The 16,115-nt window shown below is 55.9% G+C and overlaps 4 protein-coding genes across 4 annotated transcripts; 1 reads left to right on the top strand and 3 right to left on the bottom strand.

Annotated features, from left to right (window-relative positions):
* Positions 1 to 835: 835 nt before the first annotated feature.
* On the bottom strand, positions 836 to 2,351 carry PG994_004029 (uncharacterized protein; the record flags this gene model as incomplete). Its single annotated transcript, XM_066855438.1, has 2 exons — positions 836 to 1,756; positions 1,824 to 2,351. 2 exons carry the CDS (start codon positions 2,349 to 2,351, stop codon positions 836 to 838), a joined length of 1,449 nt encoding a protein of 482 aa, XP_066719716.1.
* An 819-nt stretch (positions 2,352 to 3,170) lies between these two features.
* On the top strand, positions 3,171 to 6,116 carry PG994_004028 (uncharacterized protein; the record flags this gene model as incomplete). Its single annotated transcript, XM_066855437.1, has 1 exon — positions 3,171 to 6,116. One exon carries the CDS (start codon positions 3,171 to 3,173, stop codon positions 6,114 to 6,116), a length of 2,946 nt encoding a protein of 981 aa, XP_066719715.1.
* A 727-nt stretch (positions 6,117 to 6,843) lies between these two features.
* Positions 6,844 to 8,773, bottom strand: PG994_004027 (Glucose oxidase; the record flags this gene model as incomplete). The annotated part of the gene is made up of 3 exons (XM_066855436.1): positions 6,844 to 7,482; positions 7,533 to 8,329; positions 8,410 to 8,773. The coding sequence occupies 3 exons, from the start codon at positions 8,771 to 8,773 to the stop codon at positions 6,844 to 6,846; spliced, it is 1,800 nt and encodes a 599-aa protein (XP_066719714.1).
* Positions 8,774 to 11,803: 3,030 nt separating this feature from the next.
* Positions 11,804 to 15,412, bottom strand: PG994_004026 (uncharacterized protein; the record flags this gene model as incomplete). The annotated part of the gene is made up of 9 exons (XM_066855435.1): positions 11,804 to 11,866; positions 11,940 to 12,094; positions 12,165 to 12,353; positions 12,422 to 13,586; positions 13,649 to 13,722; positions 13,777 to 14,217; positions 14,263 to 14,961; positions 15,204 to 15,324; positions 15,383 to 15,412. 9 exons carry the CDS (start codon positions 15,410 to 15,412, stop codon positions 11,804 to 11,806), a joined length of 2,937 nt encoding a protein of 978 aa, XP_066719713.1.
* Positions 15,413 to 16,115: the final 703 nt, after the last annotated feature.

Genomic DNA, 16,115 nt, shown 5'->3' with positions numbered 1-16,115 from the left:
GCGTAAGTGAAATATAGACCTCCGCGAGAGGACTTTTCGTCACCAACTAATCATCCCAGCGGATTTAGCTCAGTTGGGAGAGCGCCAGACTGAAGATCCAAACTTCATCAGAATATCTGGAGGTCATGTGGTAAGCAATCCATTGCTTACAACCGGAACAAACATCCGAGTCAGTTGTCACTAACAAGACTCTAGTTCGATCCACATAAGCCGCATTCAACTCATTCTTTTTGCATTTCTTATATCTTGTTACATGTCCGCCCATCGTGTGTTTTGTTCCGCTGAACCTTTAATCACTCAGTTAAGTACTGAAAAAGAAGACAGGTGTTTGGGCTTCTCAGGAGCGCCAATGAATAGTGTCACATATCTACGTGGTATCTTACTATCCCACTAGGGTCCATGCCTGCAAGACTCTAGTATACAATTGTGCCGCCGACCTATTTGACCAAACCCGCTGTATACTAATGTTACGCTATATAACTTATATCAGGGTTAGTAAATTGCAAAGAAAAAGAAAGAACGACGTCTAAAATGGGATCGTGCTCAACGTAGAGCGCCTGGCAATTCTAGCTTATCGTCAAGTCGTACCCTACTATAACCGTTCGCTGCTCATCAAAGGAAAGAGTGGACTGAACTCTTTGCTTTCTGTGGCGTGTGGTCGAGTGCACCGGTGCTCATCGTTGCCCGATTATGCCATGGCGATATGAACGGTTTCAATGGTGTCCGCAGAGAGCCGTGGCATGATGATGCTGCCTCCCGACGGACCGGATGGTTCTTTGGGATCTAGTGTCCCTCTATATCGATCAGAACCTGATTGAAGAGTCCAGCAAGAACCTTAGCAACGCTCGAGTTCTGCAAGGATTTCCTCTCGAATTCTTGGCGACGGTGACGGGGTTGCTCGACGGCTTATTCGGTTTGGGGTTGCTCTGCCGCTCCTTCGACCTCGAACCGCGTGCAGCGGCTTAAGAACATTCAAAGGGGGCGGGGCGTGTTTGCGGCCTGCCGCTGAACGCCCGGGATTCTGCATGGGACCAATCGTTTGTGACGATGGGTCAGAGGGCGGAGGAGCTTCTGCATCTTGCGTCGCTATGTCCTTATGGAAGTGCTTTTGGAGTAATTCCGCTGCCGATAACCGCTCATCGGGGTCAATCGTGCCCATGGCTTCGCAGAGTTCGTCGCCTTTGATCCTCTTTTGCACCGTGTGCAGTATAGCCAGGTACTCGGGGGTTTTTGCTAGCTTATGGAATGTTAGAAATCCATCGTCAATGGCTACAAGGGTTGCACACAGAGAGTAAACATCGCTTTTATGGCTGTGATGAACATTGCTCTCGAGACGCAACTCTGGGGCCTGGTAGTAAATAGGTCCGCATAATGATGCACTCTCATTCGATTCATAGGTGGCGAGACCAAAATAAGCGAGCTGAAATCGAAAGCCTCCATGGGGACCTTCGCCAGGGTCGCTCTGCCCTTCTTGCTCTGCAGGATAATATACAATGCTGCCCGGTTTAACGTTTCGATGAACGATGTTCTTGGCGGCAAGGTACGCAAGGGCAGAAAGCATGTGTTTGGCAACCTTGAGACAGGTTTTCCCCCATACCTTCCGTAGATGCTCATACGGAAGCGAGTCTCCATTGCGTAGACCCAAAGGCGGAAACGAGCTCTTTACTAGTGTAGTCAAGGACTCCCGATTCGACACTGTTCTCTCGGGCACGTCGGGCCCGAGCCCTGTATCGCCCATAACGGCTATGATGTGGTCCTGTTTACGTGATGAGTAACCGGGTTAAGCTGGACGAACTGAAAACCAGTTGGGTAAAACGACTGACATGATTTTCTGCTTTCAACGTTTTTAACATCTCAGCCTTATCACGTCTAAGAGCAGGCGATTCTTCGTGATCACCCTTCGGGGGAACAGTTTTGACAGCCACTAACTCGTCTTTCCATGCTTTGAGTGGGATGTGATGGAATTGGCCGGATCTACCTTGGCCAAGATATCCCGATGCTTCGAGTCCCTCTTCCGCAGGGACCGCTTGGGCCGAGATGGGCTCGCATTTGACAGACGACGGCCGCCTCGAGCGGTCGCGTAGGAGCATAGGATCATTCTCGGGACGGCATTCGAAAGGGGGGTGGGTGCGAGACCGCGCGGCGCTGGGCACACGGTAGCCGAACTCAAAACCCCCTCGGAAACTGTCACTATCGCGTTCCTGCCTGCTATTCGACAGGGAGGGTTGACTTTGGGGATGAGAAAGAGCCTCGCGGCCAAATCCGCTAATAGGGACCAGATGGAACAGCGTCTCTTGGTGTGGTGAGCCGGACGGGTCGGCTGCCTTGGATTGATCATATTGAGGTGCCATGATGCATTTCAAGGGGAGAAGTAATATACGAAGAGGCTCGAGAAATATTTGTTCTCGGAAAGATTCCATGGAATGCAAGTGATATATAGGGGTAGGATTCGAGAGGGCAGGTGCCTGGAACTGGGGCCCAGAGATATCCATCGAAGGCCATACCATGCATGATGGTAAAGAACAAAGATCCATGAGCAGCTAGTGGTAGGGCAAACATGACTGCTTTACAAGTCGGGAGGCAATTGTGTGTAGGGTTCTTTGTGATATCGGGCTTGCTGGTTCTCGTGCTGCCATCTGAAGTAATCTCAATGCTACATCTACAACTCCACTGGCCAGTGCCTACCTAACCAAGACGTTGGTGGTCATGCGTATATTCATGTGGCTCACAATAATATGTACTGGCATCAAAGCACACGCCGTAGCCTCACTTCCATTTCATCAAACATCTGGGAATGGAATGGGCCAGATAAAGAAGATGCAGAAGATGTTGGTTTCATGGAGCGTCCAAACAAGGTGGTGTGATTGATTTGGTGCATGTCCACTTGACCTGCAGTTTGCCTGTGCTGTTGGGCCTGGCCTGTGCGTGCAGAACGCGCTGAAGAAGTAAGTACCTCTCAACTTAAAGTACATGTACCCCGAGACACGCTCTCATCCCCCCAGCCATTCCCATTCATTCTGCTCCTGTTCTCAATGTTTTATTTTGATTGGTTTTCCATCGTATTTCTTACAGATACTAAGACCGGCCCTGGATAAGCTTCTCCGATACGTTGCAAGTCCACAAGATGCCGCCTTTCTTTTTTGATGATATGGATGTTGATGATGGCGATGATGAACCTCAGCCAGGCGCGCCAGAGGATGCCGTCCCTGCTCTGCAAGCCTTGGCCGCAAATAATGGCCTGCGCGACCTTTCGCTCCAGCGCTTTGAGACCGATGAGCTCTCCACCATACGAATCCTCCACTGATCCAGAGGACCTAAGCCCTGAAGATCTATTAGGCCCACTACCTATTATGCGTGATGGTAACTTCGGCTTTGAGGACTTGCCAGACCATGTCCTGCAGAGGCTAGAACGTCCCTTGGACGAGGCAGAGCAAGAGATGATCGCGACAGCCGCCCATCGTGTGCTGAGCCCCGCCGAGGTCTTCTACGGCGACGCGCTGCGGGAGGACGCGCGCATGCCCTTCTCCAACTCCTTCAAGCAGGCGGTCGGCATGCGCCGCCAGGGCCTGGTGGTCCGCCACGTCCTCAAGAACCGCTGGCGCAAGCTCGGCGTCTGGAACGACGCCTGGGGCTTCGCGGGCCGCAACGTCGCGCCCGAAGACCGCTATAGGGACTGGCGCTGGCCCTGGGAGCCGCAGGCCGCCGACGCCCGCGAGGCCGTCGAGCTGTACCGCAAGGGGCTCGTCCTGCACGCCCTGCGTCAGCGTCAGGGCCTGCGCCGCGGCGAGTACAGCCCCGGCTTCCCGCTGGCGCATCTGGGACCGGACGCGTCGGAAGAACAGGCCGAGGCCTTCCTCACCTCGAGGCCGTGGTTCGTCTTCCGCCTGGAACGGTTCGAGGAGACGATGCGGTGCAACCGGCTGGACCGGGCCACGCGCGCTCAGTACAAGGGCCGCCTGGGCCCGTCCGTCAAGGAGCGCTGGATCGAGCGCGGCGAATGGCGGCGCGAGTTCAACTTCGCCGCCGGCTTCGACGTCGAGCGCGTCGCGTCCTGGAAGTGGCGCTACGAGTCGCCCTCGCCGGAGCCCGAGGACCTGAGCTGCATCGCGAAGGACCCGCACAGCGTGGGCCTGCGCCACTACCACGACGACCTCCACTTCACCCCGTCCGAGCTCGACGAGATCGAGGTGCTGGAGCGGCCCCTGGGCGCGCGGCCGGAGAACTCGTGGATCGTGCAGGAGGGCGCGGACTTTGATGAGCCGCCCATCCCCGGGCAGGTCCACCGGGATGTCGAGGATCGGGACCTGAGTCTGCAAATTGCGGGCGCGAAGACCGTGGACACCTCAGCTGAACAACAGACAGACGCACGACCCGCCGTTTTTGGGATACTCGGTACCGCACCCGCCACCTTGGGTCAAGCATTTGGAGCTCTAGGCAATCCAGAGCCAGAGGAGCCAGAAGAGCCTGAGGAGCCTGAGGGCCCAGAGGGCCTAGAGGAGCCTCGGCAATCAGAGGAAGCGCCAGTCTCCCCACCGACTGACCTTGTGCGCGAGTCGTCCAAGCAAAGCGACGATGAAGAAGCTCCGCCGCCGCCAGCAGAACCTCGACAGAGCGCCAGGGCAGCGGCCTCGAGGAAACGCGAGGCCGAAGCACCACTTCCGGAACCATTGCCGTCCAAGAGGGCCCGAGGCACCAAGGCACCGGTTGCCCCAGCCGCAGCTGCTGCCAAGGGGAAAGCAGCTGCACCGGCTACTACTGGAGCCAAGCGGGGGCGGCGGCCGGCGGGACGGCCCCGAAAAAGTTTGGTGGACCAAGAGGCTCCCCCCACGACTCAGAAGAAAGCGGCACCGGCCAAGAAGGCGCCGGAGACGGCCGTTCGACGCGGACGCCCTCCGAAGGACCAGAGCCAAGCAGCACCCGCCGCGTCAGTAGCCAAGGCGGGCAAAAAGGCCGTACCCGCACCCAAGCCGGCTGCTGCGGCTGCTGCTCGGCGCGGACGTCCTGCCAAGATCGTCGACAGCCGCCCAGCCAAACCCTCCGTCGCAGTGACTAAGGCGAAACAGCGGGTCATGGCTGCCAAGAAGATACCTGGAAAACGCGGACGGCCTGCGAGGAGTCAAGCAGCCCCTGCTGAGGCTCCGGTGCCGGTGGCCAAGAAAGGACCAACGCCAAGCGCTGCGGTACCACAGGAAACCCCGCGGCGCGGACGGCCGGCCAAAGCCCAGGTGCAGAGCCAGCCAGAGAAGGAAAAGGCCCCGACTACTACCGCCAAAGCGGCAAAGAAGAGCGAAACCACTGCACCTCAGGATGCTATCATCACGCCTCGCCGTGGCCGTCCGGCGAAAGCTGCTACTACAACGACGACGGCGTCAGCAACAGCAGCGAAGAAGAAGAAGGAGAAGACCGCGCCCGAAGAGGAGGCTGTTCCTACTCCACGCGGCCGTGGGCGGCCGGCGAGAGCTGCTGCTGCTACCACTGCGCCAGCTGCTGCAGTGGTGGCGGAAAAGAAGCAACCCGCACCCGAGGAGGACGTTCCTACCCCTCGCCGCGGGCGGCCTTCCAAGGCGCAGGCTCAGGCTCAGGTCCAGGAAAAGAAGGTCGCAAATGCAGCGGCGGCAGCATTGGAGAAGAAGAGCAACCAACAGGCTGCTGTGCCTGAGGGGGGCGTTATTACACCCCGGCGCGGGCGGCCCAGCAAAGCTGCAACTGCTGCTGCTGCGGCGGCGGCGGCGGCGGCGGCGGTTGAAAATGCAAAGCCATCTATAACTGAAGAGACAGCAACTCCGCGCCCACGAGGGCGGCCGGGAAGGAAGGCTGCGACAACTACCGCAACAGCAGTCGCGCCGGAAGCGGTGCCGGTGGCGCAGAAGGGCAAGCAACAACAGGCCGCGCCCGAAGAGAGCGTCGATACCCCCAAGCGACGTGGCCGTCCTGCTCGGCAATCAGTTCCGAGCCAAGAAGCTTCTGCTCTTCCGGACCCAGCCCCCGCCGTCAATGGGACTGCTGCCAAGAAGGCTACTGCTATGCCCAACAAGAAGGCCGCCGCCGCGACTCCACCACGGGCGTCGTCGAACCGGGTGACGAAAACGGACTGCTGTTACTACCAACGGTGGTAGTAGTAGTAGCAGCAAGGCAAAGGCCGTTTCGACCGCCTCGCCGGCGACTCGAGGGAGAGGGCGGCCAAAAAGGGTATAAATGAGACGGACGACAGAAACTTTCGTTGGGAGGATTTTCTCGCACGTGTGTATGGTTTGTTATGTGTTTAGGAGTCCGTTTTGGTTGGGTTGGGTTGGGTGAGTGCTTTTGCTCCAAAGTTCGAATGTTCCTTTTCGCCAATGTAATCTAGTGTGTACTATTGGCGCCGCCATCTGAGCAGCTGTTGACCACAATGTGTGTTGATGATGAGAGCGTCACCAAGGGCTACGAGTCGGAACGATCGATCGTTATTTGGAATCTGGCGAGTAACAGCAAAAGAAGACTTACGTTTCAGATACCCGCATAGCTAGCAAATCACTCTCTCTTTCAGCTCACAGACTTGGAAACACTATTGACCTGCTGGGAAATGCATTCTTGAGCATGCTATTATGGCATGCTTCATCTAAAGGCGCATAGATAATATATCGAATGCGCGCAATGAAAACAACCTCTTAAACGCCCCCTACTTTGTTTATCTGTCCTATTGAAATCACTTGAAGCGGTATGCTCCAGAATGGTAATATAACGTTTTACATGTTTGATCTATTAGTGGTATCAGAAGTGTCTATGTCTATAAGAAAAGGTATATATACATGTAAATGATACAACAAGAATTGTGCTTTGGCATCTCTCTCAAAAGCCCCTTCTTTATTTAGCCGACGCCTTGATCAAGTCCGACGCCCGCTCCGAGACAGCGTACAGGGTCGAGACCAAGTGTCCGCAGACCTGGAAGGGCAGGACGGACGCGTCGACGACGCGCACGTTGGCGGTGCCGTAGACCTTCAGGGAGGAATCGACGACGCCGCCGACCTCGCGCGGCATCATGGCCGCCGTGCCGACGGGGTGGAAGTTGGAGCGGTAGTTCTGCTTCAGCCAGTCGCCCATGGCCTTCTCGTTGTTGTCGGCGTCGGCCGGGACCGTCTTGGTCGAGGGCGTGTCCTCGGGCCCGACGACGTCCTTGAAGGGCGCGGTGCCGTACATGCGGCGGATGAAGTTGGCGGCGCCGACCTGCTGGGTCGTGTCCCAGTCCAGCATGAAGAAGTTGGGGTTGATCTTGGCGCCCGTCGCTTTCGTGGTCGACGTGTTGGCCGCCGTCACGTGCAGGTTGCCGCGCGAGAAGGGCAGCAGGCCCCAGTACTCGCTGTCCCAGACGCCATCCTGCTGGTAGAGCAGGACCTCGGCGATGGGGTTGGGCTGGTCGGCGCCGAAGATGAGGTCGTACTGCATGGTGAAGAACTTCTCGAGGTCGGCGGCTTTCGTCACGTTGCCGTTGACGCTGGCGACCTGCTGCGCGTAGCGGGGAGGTCGGCCTTGACTTTCGCGGCGACGGCGGCGACCTTGTCCTTGCCGAACACCTGCTCGGCGGTCGGGTAGGCCACGTACGCGTTCTTGTCCGTCTCGGTGAAGTTGTTGGCGATGCCGAACTTGAGGCCGTTGTTGGCCTGGTCCTGCAGGTTCTCGCCGACGGTGGGCAGGTCGACGACGGACTGGATGCCGGCCGCGGCCAGGATCGCCTTGTTGCCGACTCCGGACTTCTCGAGCAGCAGGGGCGAGACGAGCGCGCCGGCCGACAGGATGACCTCCTTGTTGGCCTTCATGACCATGGTCTTGCCGTCCTGGGTGGTGACCTCGACACCGTCGGCAGTAGGGAGAGCACCCTTGGTGCCGTTAGCGGCGGCGGCAGCCTTCCACGTCAGGCGGCGGGCCTCGGTGTTGAGCATGACCTTGAGGTTCTTGGCGCTGTCGCGGATGGGGAAGTAGTAGGCCCGCGCCGCGTCCTCGCGGATGTTGAGGTCCTGGTCGACGGTGGAGGGGTAGACGGTGTATCCCGCCATCTTGCCGCCGTTGACCTCGGGGTTCCACTCGACGCCCATGGACGCGAAGGTGGTGTTGAGCGTAGCGCCCAGGGTGCTGTTGGTGATGCCGAAGAGCCAGCCCGTCTTGAGGGGGCCCTCCTTGCCGTGCACGGCGGCGTCGAAGGTCATCTTGCCGGACTCGAGGCGCTGGGGGTTGGGGACCTCGAGGCGCTCGCTCTTGGTGTAGTAGGGCAGCAGGTTGTTCCAGTTCCAGCCCTCGTTGCCCAGCTTCTCCCACATGTCGATCTGGTTGGACTCGGCACGGGTGTAGGCCAATCCTGTGTGAACATGATTAGTTTCCATTATTCATTTATATATATATATACATATATGCTTGTCCAAGAAGAAAAAAACTTACCATTGATGGTGCTGGTACCGCCGAGACCCTTACCGGCGCGCAGGGTCTGGGGCTTGCCGCCGGCGAACTCCTGCTCGACGGTCTGGTAGGCGTAGTCGATGTCGGTGCCGAAGGCGAGGCCGTAGCCGAGCGGGTTGGTCACGTTGGCGTTGTTCTCGAGCGAGCCGCCGGCCTCGACCACGAGGACGGAGACCTTGGGGTCCTCGCTGAGGCGCTTGGCCACGACGAGACCGGAGGTACCGCCGCCCACGACGATGTAGTCGTAGGTGCCATCGGTACCGTCTATCGTGCCGCCGCCGGGGCCGCGCTTGACGCAGCCGGCCGCGGCCAGGGAGATGAAAGCGAGAGTCCAAGATGCACGCATCTTTATGTCTGTGTGGGGTGTCGAGCTAGCTTGAGCTGCTCAGACAGGTAGAATAAAAGAAAGTATTTAGTATAAAAAATGACCTCTTAAAAAGGCTGGTATATAGTAAAAGAAGGACTAGTTGGTTGGGCCTGGGTAGAGAACGGAAGAGAGCCTCTCGAGTTGACCGAGCCAGGTCCTTATATGTCTTCTTCACTCGGCCAGACATCAGCTCCTCAGCAACAACATGAACCCAGCTTGACTCCCAAACAACGACGGAGTCTAGATCAGATACCGAGAAGATCCATGACGAACCAAACTCTTCCCCTGGTCCCAAGGGCGCGAGATTCCGCCTCCTTCCATCTGCCTCCCCAGTGACACTCACTCATCCTTCGAGCAGATCCCCGTCGAAGAAGCTGGTAAGCATCTTCTAAGGTTCTTTTCCTCGCCTGCAATTTCTTCAAACCGTTAGTCAGTACGACAATATGTGACAACACTGGTGAAATCCCACGGGGTGGAGCTCGCGGGTTGTTTGGTAAGCGTTCTGGTAAGCGAAGCTTGTTCAAAACGAAGGTGGATTTTTCGGGCATGGCGACCATCATCTAATCTATGCCGAACCCGCTGGGTTTGGGTATGGGTATGGGCATGGTTACCCTTGGCTTGGCACTTGGCGCCTCGAGGATCTGATAGCTGAGGGCAACACATCATAGGGCGCAGGTAGGGCGGTTTACGAGGCGTCTGTGTGTGGGTGTGTGCCAGGTTCGCAAAGCCTGCCCGCCTGGAAACAGACCGGTTTGTTCGGAAATCTTACAGGCATGTCTCTTGACCGGGATCTGGGATATCCATTTCTGGTAATAAGAGGGCGGGTCTCCTCTCTCGAACGGGCGAACGCTTGCAGGAGCTGCTTGGGTTGTTTGGGAAGATGGCGATGGATGCCATGCGGAAACGCCAGTGCCCGTTAGGTTAGAGCGGGCGCAGCTTAGCTGGCAAAGCTGGCATCCTGGTTGGCCACCGTTGCTAAGGGTAGCTCCAGCCGAGGGACATGGGGGCGTTGTTCTTTTTCTTTTTTTTGGGGGGCTTTTTAGAGATGCTACCTGGCTACGTAAGGCCAGAGATAGAAACCCCATAGAAGCTCGGTACTGAGTGTTCGAAATGATCCATTGTTCGGGGAAATGCCTCGAAGTTTTGAGTTTTGCGTTACGCCGTAGTTGAACCGCCTTACTCGACATGTTCCCAGCGCTCTTCGCTTATCTGCCAGCTTGTCACTGTCACTTGTCACTGGTCACTTTTGCTGCAACCCGACTTCGACAAGGATGGCCCTAGGCAACCCGGACTTCTGGCCATCTGGGCCGGATTTGCACGGTAGTTGTAAATATGCCAAGGGCCGGAAAAGAGATAAGCTTCATCACCATGTCCATTCGGAGCAATATAAATGACATGGGCAGCGGCGGGCAAGCAGACGAACGAACGTGAAAACGGCGGGCGCCGGAAACAAATTTTTTTTTTTAAAGCGGTTGTTTTCCCGCATGAACATGACTCGCGGCTGTTCGCCTTGCCGAAACCATCTGATGTCATCCAGGGCAAGGAGCTTCTCGCCTCTTCCAAGGCGCCTATTCGCTTTTCGATTTTCACTTGTTATCATAGATCAGGAATTCTGCTCTCTTTCTGTTCCCACCCAATTGAGGTTCCATCTCCGTTGCTGCATCCATCGTCATTGACGACGGAATAATAATATACCAGTAACAGCCGAAACAATAGTAGTGACCTGTAGTATTGTATCAAGAATGTCACTCGAAACACCAGAGAGGATCGAATACGAGGGGCTATCGGCTGCAGTCTCATTTCACACCTGCAACGGTCTTCCTCGAAGAAGCAAGGCGCAATCTAATAAACACAAGCTAGCATCTCCTTTGGGCCCGTCCTTCGCAACCCCATACGGTCCGTCCCAAGTTCTCAAAAGCTCTGAAATCTTCAATCGGCCCGGCCTGGATCCATAAAGTGGCGCCCGCGTCTGCCGTCGGTATCAGAGTCACAATGCCCACCAGACTTGGAAGTTGGGAGTTCAGAAGGGAGTTGTCACTTTGTTATCAATCAGTAAAGACTTGGCCTTCGCTATGCTTTCTAATCCCTCTCATAAGCAAACAGCAAGTCGAAACGGACCGAGCCACTAAGCAAATAATCACCGACGGGTCCAGATTTTACCCACGTCTAGCGGCAGATTCCATCTCGGTCGACAACCAGGTGCCGGCAGATCACATAGAAACCAACCGAACAGGTTCTCAGGGTCGAAGGTGGTAGAGGTTACTACATATGCCGAACAACGCTTTGTATGTACAAGTGGTGGTGTTGTCTTGATGGTCGTAGTAGTCGCCCCATGCCCAACGAAACGGCTAAGGGGCCACAGAAGCTGGTGGGCTCCTTTCTGAATCTGCACCCCGTCCATCCATCATGCTGCATTGCATGGCGCATGGCTTATAGCCCGACTCCGTTTCTTCTATTCCTTTCAAAGCCCATCCCTTCCACTTCTTTCCCGACATCCTCGGCTCTCTCTTTCTCTCTCTCTCTCTCTCTCTCTCAGCCCCAAACCACCTATCAACTCGGCTGTGGGTCGAGGTTGCAATCATGGATTTCGTTCTAAACAAAGAAAAATATGGGAAAGCCCGATCTGGGCTTTAAATCCGTGTGGTATAGTTAATTGTTTCGTATCCCGGGAATGACCGCTGTGGTCTCCTGCCGAACTCCATCCAGTGTGTCCGTAAATCCCCAGACGCCATTTGTTGGTCGCGAAAACAGAAAGAAAAACTGAAGAAAAAAGTGTGGCCGACGTCATCGTCGCTCAACACCGGTCCATGCACGCACGTCCTGCGGGGGGCTCCAACCAACAACGGCTTAAACCCTCCTATCGCTTCTTTCCGTCTTGCTTGGATTCCATCATTAGGTCGGCCGTCTCTTCGACATGGCGTGGCTGACGTAATTCATAGATCAGGCAAGAAAAGAAGAATCAAAGCAGGAAAAGGTCGGTCATGGCAAACAGGGGAATTTCAGCCAAGATCATGCAGAGCCCCTAAGTCGCTGTTTTCTGGCCAGCCAGTCGCCTAGCATGTTGTCCAGTTGCTGTTGTCCAAGTTAGCATACGGCCTGCCTGAAACCAAGACCATGCATTTTTGTAGGGAAAGAAAACACTTACTGTGGTGATTTCTGCCAATTTGGCATTCTGTTCGCGGAAGAGGCTTCCAGCAATCGGGTGCTCTGGGTTAGCCGGCGGAACATCCGTCTTGTCGTCATAAACAACAACAAGCAGATCCCGGATGTCCGTCCCCAGGATCGAAGAAGGCCCGGAGGCTATCATCGTTCCACGTTGGGGCCGTGGCCGAAGTGGATGTCATCGAGTCCTGGGGATGGTGGCCGCGACTGTCGACATCCGCCACGTCGGGCGATGGAGACGAGATGGGCGACGACCGGTCTTCCTGGCTAGAGTTGTCACCCATGAGCGCAGGCGGATTGTTCGACGCAATAGGCGACACATGGACGGGGGACTCGGAGAGTCGTTCCATAGGGGTGCCGCGTTGGCATTCTGTATCGTCTGCTGCGAAGCGGTCGTCTGCGTGCTGAGGTAGCTGTCTGGGTAGGAGCCTGGTAAAGTAGGTCGCATTTGCTTTTCCTCAGCACGCTGTTGCTGTTGCGGTTGCGGTTGTTGTTGCGGCTCTTGAGTAGACGTAGACAAAGGTGCCGGTGCAGGCGCAGACTTGGTAGGTCCTGGCTCGCCAAAGTCGTCATCCTCTTCCTCTTCCTCGGACGTGTCGAAGTCATCCAACCCCATACGAGCCTTGGGCTTGACGAGCTTCTGCGGCTTGCCAGAACTCGTAGTCAGCGCCGCCTTCTCGCTCTCCGCCGGGTCCGCCTCGACCATCCTCAATCCTGTAGGCGGCACATTCGCCACATTGTTGGGCGGTCTGCCTTCGGAGCTGATGAACTGCGCCAGCTCCATCGTCGAGGATCCCGCCTTCCGGGTAGGCGAGGGCTCCACCCGGGCCTGCTGCTTCTGAAGCTTGCTATTGCTTCGTTGCCGGCCGCCCTTGTCGGGAGACTCCACCTCGGCCGCACGCGCGTCGTCTTCGACCGTCTCGACGCTGTTAACGTCCATGGACCGCTTACCAAACGATTCGTCGTCATCTTCTGTGGATTTCTTCTTATCTTTCCGCGAGAAGAAACTGCGAATCGCGCTGGGCTTTTTCTCCTTGTCTTTCTTGTCCTTCTTCTTCTTGTCCTCCTTCTTGTCGGCCACGAGCTCCTTCTCGAAACTGGGTCTCCTCAGCAGTTCCTTCGAAGTCGAATCCGTAGATTCTCGTGCCTCACCATCATCCCGCAGCAAGTTCGGAGTCAGTGAGATCTTCTTAGTTTCCACCGTCTCGTCCTTGAAGAAAGAATCCGTGTTCCTGACCGTGCCATTCTTGGTGGTTCGAGTCACCGACTTGCCATTATCAAATATTTCGTCGCTGGCACGGTCTTCATCTTCGTCCGCTCCATTTTCGTCTGCGTCTTCGGCATTGGTCTGCTGAGATCGCGGCTTGAGTGGTGCTACTCGAGCGCTCTCGTCATCCTCCAGCCCACCCGTGGCGGCTGAGGTCGCTTGTTGATCCTGCTGCTTGGCCTGTTGCCCAGGCACATCCCCATCGGCATCCTCTTCCTCTGTTGAATAATCGAAATCCGAGTAGTCGACATATGTGGGCGCCGTGAAAGTCACGTTTTTGCCTTTCCGTTTCCGCATGGCCGATTTGAGGGAGTTCTTGCCCCCTTGCTTGTCCACTTGGTCACCCAGCATCGTAGCCGCAAGCTAGAAGATTGGTCAGCAATTGACAAGCCATGATTTTGTGCATCAGCGCTGCGAGTACGTACATCTATGTTCCTGTGCTTGTTCAAACGTGCCAGTCTCTCCGTCGGTGTCTCGATATGTTCTGCGGGTAGGTATCCTGGTTTCGTTTAGTACAGGATCCGTCCCACGCCGGCGCTGCGTGGCATCTTACCTATGCTGCTATCCTTGACAACCCTGACAAGCCACCAGTAGCTGTTACTGTCGTCGAGCAAGACCATAGTGTCACCTTTGGTGGCGTTGGCCTGTCCTTCCACGGTGGCGACGAAGGTGTGAAGGGCGTAAACGAATTCGAAGTCGATGTCCTCTGTATCTTGTAAGCACTCGCCACCCCAACCCGAATCGACAAATCTGGAATCATCAGGCAAGGAAAAGTCATCGTCATCATCATCATCCTCGGAGCTGTGGTATGGAACCAGAAAGTCGTATGGAGAGATGATACTGTCATCCTCTTGCACCCCCAAAATAGCGCATGCCTCGGCAACTCCGCCATCAAGAATCGGCGAGACAATATCGCAGGTCGGTGGCTCGTTTGTAGTTGATCTCACGGGGTGTTCTTTCACATCTTCCCAGGCCATGTCATCGTCTTGCTTTTCTGTTGGAGCAGTGGCCTACACCGGTTCGCAACGTTGAGCTCGACTTTCCATAGGGTGGTCGTTGTAGTCATATTTTTCATAATCGTCCATATTGTCTTGGGAGTGTTTCCTTTCCGGTCCGGCATACTCGCCTACGTGATGATGATGAGGATGTGAATCGACGGTATCGTGGGCAGAAGCCTTGCTTGACTGCCTCTCTTGGGGGGTTTGCTTGTCCAGCGGCAAGTATTCAGGATGCTCAAGGTATGGTGAGGACGACCTGGCCTCGCTGAGTACGGGGGAGCCCGGAAGCACGTGAGGGGAATGCGCAAAGCGACTTCGCAAAGAATCGACGCGTGCCGGCCAGCAAGGCGGCAGCTCTGGGGGGCACCCACCATCTTCGATCGAGGGAGAGCTCGAGATCTTGTCCATCATGTCGTCGTCGAGATCGCCATCTCCGTCGGTGTCCATGTCGCCGTCGTCGGAAGCACCGCTTCCTCCATTCTGGGCAATGGCCAAGGCATCCCGCTGCTGGGCCTTGACGTCATCGTCTGCGTCCATCTCGGCTGCTTCCATTTCGTCGGCGTATTGTTGGAGGTCAATGTCTCCATTGGCCCACGAAATCCTCCTCTCCTCCTTGGTCTCGGCGGCGACCTCGCGCAGCGTCTCTGCTTGGTGAGGAGCTACTTGCTGTTGGCCGTTGGCCGTCGCATTCTTGTGGTCTTTAGCAGAGGGGGTGTCGGGATCTTGCAGATCGATCGAGTCTGTTTTTTGCGAAGCGGCAAGTTGGTCAGTTGGGTGACAATGTTATCGGGAAATAAATGACAAGGTTGGGCTCAGGTCTCTTGGTCCCTCCCCTCCCAGGCTGTGGCTGTGTGACCTTGGCAAGGGACGCGCGAGAGACAGAGAGAGAATGTGGAAAAGACAAGGCTGGGATCCCCGAGCCAGATAAAAGAGGCAGTGTCGAAGTTGGATGGACGAGTCAGAAGTACTCACCGGCACGGACAATAGTTGGCCTCGTCATGCTGAGCGGTCGGGATGTTGCCGAAGGGGATGAACAGGTTGAGGCGGAAATGAGGGACGACCCAGAGCCAGAGGTTGGACGAGGGCGGATCGCGCAAGTCGGGCTGATAGTGATGGACAGCGGTGACGGTCACTGGGAGCCGGTGACGAGGAGCGGCGAACCGATTGTTTGAGGTAGAGCGAATCCAACATGCAGAGAGAAGAACAGTAGTGAGGGTGAAATGAATGACATGCAGTTGTTTCGTCGGGAATTGGGTCGTAACTTTTTTTTTTTTGGTGTTGCAGTACCGGTTAGTCGCAAGGGGGATTTGGAGGTGGCTTTGCTTGGGTTCGGGTTTAGGTATTGAAATCGGCCGGTGTGCTAGTCCAAATTCCTGGACTTGGGATCGAGCTAGGTGCTCAGGCAAGAGACGAGGCCAGACGAAGCAAGTGCTGGTTGCTCTTAATCGCCTAGTGCTGTCTGTCTGTCTGTCTGTCGCGAGAGAGGTATCAAAGAAAAGAAGAAGAAGAAAATATAACAAAAAACAGGCAATAATGGTACAGGATGGCTAGGCTTAGGGACAGTGTACAATTATTCTACAGGGTGCCATCATGGAGGTGAGAGTGAGTGCATTGGAGGTGATGTGAGGTTGTACGTTGCACAATTTCTTCGACATGCGCAATGCAGGCAGAGGTGGTCTGGTCTGGTCTGGTCCTGGCTGCAGTGGTCATTGCAGGTCGCTTTAGATTAACCCCAGCCCCAGGCCCCGTCCTGACCCATGCGGCCATGCCCAGAACAGAAACGCAGAAGCCAGCCAGTCCCCTACTCCCTCTGCCATCCTGCCATCCCCACTGCCCACAGTCTATGTACTCTAAGATTGAAAGCCAGGGATCGCGGAAAGGGCCAGACGTCAGC

Source organism: Apiospora phragmitis, assembly GCF_038363925.1.
Source record: "Apiospora phragmitis strain CBS 135458 chromosome Unknown utg000004l:1.0-3135199.0:1.0-3139288.0, whole genome shotgun sequence".
Lineage (NCBI taxonomy): Eukaryota > Fungi > Ascomycota > Sordariomycetes > Amphisphaeriales > Apiosporaceae > Apiospora > Apiospora phragmitis.
This window is presented reverse-complemented; position numbering and strand designations above follow the sequence as displayed.